At 40.1% G+C, this 7,800-nt stretch overlaps 1 protein-coding gene across 1 annotated transcript; it reads right to left on the bottom strand.

Annotated features, from left to right (window-relative positions):
- Positions 1-6,264: 6,264 nt before the first annotated feature.
- On the bottom strand, positions 6,265-7,563 carry LOC149164534 (uncharacterized). The gene has a single exon (XM_089429518.1). The coding sequence runs from the start codon at positions 7,561-7,563 to the stop codon at positions 6,265-6,267; it is 1,299 nt and encodes a 432-aa protein (XP_089285644.1).
- Between the last annotated feature and the right edge of the window lie 237 nt (positions 7,564-7,800).

Below are 7,800 nucleotides of genomic sequence, written 5' to 3'. Positions count from 1 at the left end.
ACCAAACCACAATACACACAAGTCATTGATATAGTGGTAGTCGATATACCTGAGGCTTATGGAATGCTGCTTAGTAGGGACTGGTCAGCAAAACTGAATGGATATTTCTCAACTGATTGGTCCCATCTCTTGTTGCCTCAGAAGGGGATGGGTGATATGCTGAGCGTTAATCGAGAAAGATACATGAAGTATGTGATGACAGAATTAAACAGCCCCAATGAACCTGTAATGTTTACCAATTATATTCTTGGGAATTATAGTTTCAGTGTTTGTGCCACAGAAACCTGTTTTGGAGAATTCCATGCAGAGACAGTTGAAAAAAATTTGATAAACACACAGTTGGAAGCTCTCCCCTATATTCCAAATGATGAACCACCTTGTATTTTGTAGGAAGCAATTCAATTGATGTAACATTAGATTTTATATTTTGGACACTCTATTTTTATGGTTCTAACTACCTTGAAGGTGTAGGTGCTGGGAGCATTCTCATTGACTTGTAAGGGAACCAACATCTGATGGCCAGCTAGTTGGATTTCACGTGCACCGACAACACGACAAAATATGAAGGCTTTCTGCAGGGCTTGAAGAAAGCCATTGATATGAAGGTAAAAAATCTTAAAGTTTTTGGTGACTCACAGATAATTGTGGATTAGGTAACGAAAAGGATACACTGCAATTCGCCACACCCGTTAAGGTACCAACATGAGGTATGGAGCTTAATTGACAGCTTTGATTCTTTTAATATCACATACATACCTCGAGGAAAAAATGAAGATGTTGGTCTGATGGCTAGTATGGCTGCTAAAATTTTGCCTGATTTTAGATTAAAGAAGAATAAATGCTATGTTGAATTGATTTTTAGACCATCTGTGCCTGATAACATCTCAAATTAGCAGGTGTTCGAAGATGACGAGAAAATCCTTGAGTTCTTGCTCTATGAGAAGATATTCAAGAATGCGGTCATTGATGAAAAAGAGCATGACAGGCTTATGAACGAGAGGGAAGATGAGGAAAAGGATCATCCCAATGTGATTCCCAAGTTAGTTGTTAAGATGGAGCACTTGTATGAATTGCATGATAAATTCAAGAAGCTAACTAACTGCAAAATGCATAGCTCATCCATGAAGTATGAATCAGTCAACCTTGGACCCAAAGAAGACCCAAAAATGTCAATCTGTGTTTGGGGTGCTCTCCACAAGAAAAGGTTGCATTTGTCAAGCTATTTGAAGAATGCAAGGACGTCTTTGCATGGACATATGGAGACCTAAAAACCTTTGATACCAGCATTATGAAACATGTAATTCCTTTGGAAAAGGAGGCTAGGCCCTACCAACAAAAGCTTCGTAAGATGCATCCAAGCCTAGAACCGTTGGTGAAGAAAGAATTAAGCAAAATGTTGGATCCTAAAATCATCTTTCCTGTCAAACACACACGATGGGTAGCCAATCTCGTGCTAGTAAGAAAGAAAAATGGAGACATCAGGTTGTGTATTGATTTCAAAAACCTAAACAAAGCATCGCAAAAGGATAACTATCCTGTCCCTTCTATGGAACACATTCTTCAGTGCGTTTTTTGGTCTGAAATGTTGTCCTTATAAGATGGGTTTTCAGGATATAATCAAGCATTGGTATCCAATGGGGATCAGCTTAAGACAACCTTCAACACTAAATGGGGCACTTACGCATATCGTAAAATGCCTTTTGGACTTATTAATGCGGGTGCCACATTCCAGAGAGCTATGGATATAGCTTTCTGAGGGTTGATTAACAGATCAGTAGTGGTTTACATGGATGACATCACTGTGTATTCATATCATAGAAGGGATCATATTTATCACCTGAAATAGATTTTTGAAAGATGTTGAAGGTATGGAATATCGTTGAATCCCAAGAAGAGCGTCTTCGTAGTCACAGAAGGGAAACTACTAGGTCATATCCTCTCTAAAGAAGGGATTGTTATTGATCCTGAAAGAATAGAGACCATAATGAGAATACAACCCCGTAAAAATAAAAGGGAAATGTAATATTTCTTCAGGAAGATCAATTTTGTTAGGAAATTTGTCTCAGGTTTCATGGAAATAGTGTGTCCCATGCAGCTAATGATGAAGAAATATGTTGTGTATAAGTGGAGCGATGATGCCAAGAAAGCATTTCGGTGAATCAAGGAAGCCATCACGGAAGCCCCTGCATTGGTCAGCCCCAATTTCGGCAAGGAATTCTTCTTGTACACCTTTTCTTCTGATGTTTCATATGCCACAGTACTCACTCAAAAAAATGATGAAGGCAATGAAGTCCCTATTTCTTATATGAGCTCTAGTCTTCAAGGGGCAGAACTGAACTACCCAAACGTGGAGAAACAAGGCTTTGTGGTTTTAAAAGCCGTAAAACACTTCCGCCCTTATTTATTAAAGGCCAGGACTAAAGTAGTCATTCCCCATCCTGCTTTAAGAACCCTCTTCATGCAGAAAGAAATGGGTGAACGAAGAGGGAATTGGATAGTCGCACTTCAAGAATTCAACCTCGAGATAAGGCCAGCGGAGATAGTTTGAGGGCAGGGATTGTGAAAGCTAGCAGCAGAAGCCTTAGCAGATAAAGAAGGGGTGTCCAAAGAACCAGAAGTGCATAGCATGCAATATGCACAAGTAGTATTCAGGGAGGATCCCCAATGGATGAACGAGACACTAATGTGCGAGCGCAAAACGTTGGAAGCCTTTTTGGATCCTAAGTCGTGGTATTACGATATATGCTTCTATCTAATACGGGGATCATGTCATGAAGACATGGATGCATCACAAAGGAGAGTGCTCAGATTGAAATCTAATCAATATCATTTGGCCAATAACACATTATACAGAAAAAATTATGCTAGAATTTGGCTGAGGTGTTTGGAAAAGGATGATGCCAACCATGTCTTGAAAGAAATGCATGACGGCCCAGCAGGTGGTCACTATGGCGAAGAGACCACTAATCACAAAAATATTAAGAGCCAAATATTATTAGCCCACAGTATTCAAAGACTCGAATGCCTACGCTCAGAAATGCAAGGTGTGTCAAACTGGTGCAGGACAAGAAAGAAAACCAGTTGTTCCCCTTAGGCCTGTTATGATTTATCACCCATTCCAACAATGGGGCCTAGATATCATAGGCGAGATCACTCCAAACTCTTCACAATAGCATAAGTATATACTCACAGCGACCGACTACTTCACTAGATGGACCGAAGCCATCCCGCTTTAGAAGGTAAACGAAGATGAGGTAATATCATTTATTGAGAAATTCATTATCAACATGTATGGCATCCCTGACACTCTCATATTTGATAATGCTTCTTACTTTTCATCACTGAAATTGACTGAATTTGCTATTGATAAATCAATTCACATAAGGTATGCATCAAACTATTACCCCCAGGGAAATGGAGTTGTAGAATCCTCAAATAAGAACCTCATATGCATAATCTGTAAATCTGTCACTGACAACTAGAAGAACTGGCACAACGCTCTAACAAATGCCCTTTGGACCGATAGGGTCACCCCTAAAGTGGCCTTAGGAAACTCCCCATACTTCCTTGTCTATGGACAGGAAGCCATCTTGCCTCCAAACGTTACCCTTCCCTCTTTACAGCTCTCCCAAGCCTCAAGAGGGACCCCTTCAGCCTTACTTCAAGAAAGGATCAACCAATTAGTGAGGTTGGAGGAATTGAGAGATAAAGCCAAAAATAAATTCAGAAATCACCAAATGATTGTGAAGAGGTGCTTTGATCACCATCTGACAGGATATAAAGATTACCAAATAGGAGAGCTAGTCCTGAAATGGGACAAGTTGAATGAGCCAAAAGGTAAACACACGAAATTCCAACACTTATGGCTGGGCCCATTCCAAGTTGTGGAAAAAATTGGTCACGGAAATTACAGATTGAAAACATTACAAGGAGACACTGAAAAACTCCTTGTTAATGGCCAACATCTGAAGAGATATTTCCAGTAGCCACCACATGGTGGTTACCTCCTGATTAGGTTAGAATTCATTTTATTTTGCTGTTAGTTTAGTTACATTTCCGTCTTTTCCTTTCTTGTTTTCTGCAAAGTTTATTTTCCTTCTATTTTCAAGTGCAGTCCTTTTTAACCAGATGATTTCGGTCCTCCAGTCTCATATTTACCTTTTCAGATTGCCCCCATTTGCCACCTTCATCTTTTTCCTCCTTCATTAACATGCTGATGAGTCTGTTGATCCTAAATCCATCATTACCTTGCAAATCAAACAAATTTTCAATGAGCCCATGAGAACTCGAAAGCTGTGGAATTCCAATCGAAGCCATTCATTAGCATCTCTTGGGAACTAGGTAAGATCTGTTGATAACCTGGATACCTGGAGCATGTAGGGGCATCTTTATAAAATAAAAAATGTGTAACTACAGCTGGATTGGCATGGAGGAACACTGCATTTTAAAATCCCACTCAGACCTAGCCTATACTTGCTTGTAAGGCTTGCAGTCATTCTCCATTGGTCCCATCCACCACACTAAGTTTTCCAATACCTATCATCTACAAGTAAACCTCCTTTCATGGGCTAAGATCATTGTAATATACCCTGTGGCAAATCTAATTGTGCTCTAGTCCTTGTGCCTAAAACAGGAAGGACTTATTTAAAAGAAAATGAAATGTCAAGTCCTTGTGCGAATATGGAAGGACAGGTTCTTTGGGAAGCCGGTTAGAGTAGGGACTGTTGCTGGGCTCAGAGTACCGGTTGATACAGCAAGCCCAACCTTGTTTAAGAGGTTTAAAAATATGGCATGATCCATGACGGTGCCCCATTCAATCATATGAAAATATAGCACTGAAATTCTTATATAAAGTGTAGATAAACATATCCACATCAAGCTTGATGAGCAATAAAGAGCTGAGGTACACACATAAACAGGTATTGACAGACCAGTGATGGCCGCGAAATAATTTTTGAAAGTAGGAAATAGGTAAAGGAGGGTCAATAAATCCCATAATATTACCATTGGAGAATGCCTGTCAAAACCCTGCTAGTAGGTAGAAGCTATTTGTCTTTATCCCCCCTGTAGCAATTAATGTAGAAGTGGAACCCATGCCTATCCATCTATACAGTTTACATTTCAAGTTTATCTTAACACCTTGATGTTCTATTGATCCAAGGTTTATTTGGAAATAGATATAATTGGTTTGCCTAGCGGTTCGCCATTTGTTGTGGCCACAACCACTACCTTAATAAAACCTGCCTTGGTAGCAATTTTGAATGGGTCCCCTAAAAGTTGATTTTTCAGCTCTTCGAACGATCTATTTTATCCCAAATATTTAACTCTTTTCCAAGTCAAATCTTCAAATTTTAAAATGGTTAAGGCCCCCTTCATAAATCCCTGCCACATGATTCATCTATAACCCTTTCTAACCCCTTCATTCATATCCTCATCAGGACCTATTTTAACCCCCGAAACCTTCTATCGCATCATTATTTCCATCATAACTCTTTACAGCATAAATACTTCACAAAACATGCATAAATCACCTCTTTTCACCTATCGGAATCAACACTAAGAACTGATGCGTACCACTATACTCTGGACCAACGGCTTTATTAACCATATTATATAAATATTGGGTCCAGAGCCCCATCGCATATCACAATCGGCCAGGTCCAAGGCTTCTATATATATATATATATATATATATATATATATATATATATATATATATATATATATAGATATACATATATTTCCGAAGAAGAAAAATCATAATTTCTATTATAAGAAATTACATGCTGTTGATGCCCATAGGCATATGTTGTAATGTGGTTTTCACCACTGATCAAAAAGCAAAATTTACATATAGGTACCCGCAGGCATACAATAATAGGATCAATGTCCATCATAGTAGTGCATATTCGCTATACAAAAACAGATCAAGCTAGAATATACTGAGCTATGTAAAAAAATATATCATGATAGTGCAAAAATTTAGATGAGGCCATTGCCTCCCTGAAGGGGACCATCAATATATGGTCTATGATAGAAACTGTGCATCCCCTCTGGATTCTGTTCCTCAATCAGCCATTCTCCTAGAGGACGATCTGCCGCTTCTTTCAAGAGCCGGTCAGCAATTGCATTTCTTTCCCTGTAGATGTGAGAAACGGTTATCTGGTCAAAATGTGTTTTGAAAAAAACAATTTCTTCCAAGATATGCTTCAATGAATATGCATGACAAATGGATTTGTTGTTAACCCAATCAACCACAGTCTTTCAGTCCCCAAAAGTTTGTAATTGTTGACAGTTTTTTGACAAGGCAAAATATAGCAGATGCGTCAGGGTCATGAGTTCAGCATGGTTGTTTGTACCCGGACCGAGTCCCAATCTCATATGAAAGTAGTGTGAGTCTGAAAGATGTAGAAGAATGCCTCCTCCACATCCTTGTCTCTGAGCTGCCCCATCAAAATATGCCCACGGCATATCTTTGTTTATGAGTTCTGGGCTGATGATCTTAGGTTGTTTCTGTTTGATTTCAATTGGAATCTCAATATATGCCGCACATATGGTAGAGGGGAGTAGGTTCCAATTTACATTGCAATTCTCAAATATGATTGCATTCCTCCTATTCCAGATATACCAGGCCACCAAGAGTGGCAAATTCCTGGGCTTTTCTGATGCCACTGCAGTCCACCACTGATCCCATGCCGCTGGTATGTCTTCCCCCTGCCATACCGCATTTATATTAAGAGCCTGGGTGATCTGTGTCCATAATTCCTTGGTGATCGTACAGGTAAGAAATAAATGGGGGGTAGTTTCTTCCTCTTTCCTGCATAAAACGCACCATGTTGGTCCAGCAAAAGCCCTTTTCCTAAGGTTGGATCCCGTAGGGATTTTGTCTGCAAGAATGTTCCACATGAGAAGTCTTGTTCGTGGTTGGGCTTGCAGGTGCCAGATAGCGGACCACCAGCTTTTATGAGTGTCCGGATTTTTTGCTTCAATCAGTTTGTAGTATCCAAGCTTCGGCACATATTGACCAGTTTTGGATACTGCCCAGATTAACTCATCCTCTTCCTCCCTGAGTCTGATATGTGATTCAATTAATGCCTGTATGTAATCTTTCCATATTGTGCTCCACTCTTCTGTTAGTTGCCATTGCTGATCTGTTATCCAAGCTTGTGAGAATATGGTGGAATGCTGTTGATCACCTATCTGCGAGAGATATTTGATGCCCCTGTTGTTTAGATGTAGAACCAGCCCTTCTGGTAATATGTGTGCATTACCAGAACCAGGCCATGGATCAAAACCAATGCGGACTGAAGAGCCATTACCAATGCGCCATAAAAGATTATCTCTGATAAGAGGCATGGCGTTTAGAGTGGCCTTCCAAATCGCCGATATGCCCTGTCGGTTCCAATGAGGCCTCCGGATCCAGTCAATGATGTTCAAAGGCCATATATACTTCTGGTGAATAACTTCTACCCAGAGACTATTCTGTTTAAGTAATAACCAGCCCTGCTTGGCAGCCAACGCTTGCGCAAAATCCGGGAGTGCTTTAAGGCCCCACCCCCCCATTTCTTTGTAGTAGTAATCAAGGACCATCATGTCCAGGAAAAAATCTTCCCTTTTTTGTTTCCATTGCAAAGGAATTTGTTGCATGTTTGTTGAATTCTATTGAGAACACCCTTTGGGATCCATGAGAGTGACATCCAGTATACTGGAGTGGCCTCAAGGACAGATTTTATCAGCATAAGCCTGCCTGCTTTGGATAGGAGCCGGTGATGCCAGCAGTTGATCCTCTTTTCTATTTTG

The sequence above is a fragment of the Pinus tabuliformis genome, chromosome 5_1 (genome assembly GCF_031772625.1).
Source record: "Pinus tabuliformis cultivar Carrire ecotype Pingquan chromosome 5_1, CPIR1, whole genome shotgun sequence".
NCBI classification, from domain to species: Eukaryota; Viridiplantae; Streptophyta; class Pinopsida; order Pinales; family Pinaceae; genus Pinus; species Pinus tabuliformis.
Note: the sequence above shows the minus strand (reverse complement) of the source record. Positions and strands in the feature narration are given on the sequence as shown.

Excerpts from the sequence above, each read along its gene's own strand:
- LOC149164534 (XM_089429518.1), bottom strand. The coding sequence starts at position 7,563 with ATGGGGGGGTGGGGCCTTAAAGCACTCCCGGATTTTGCGCAAGCGTTG.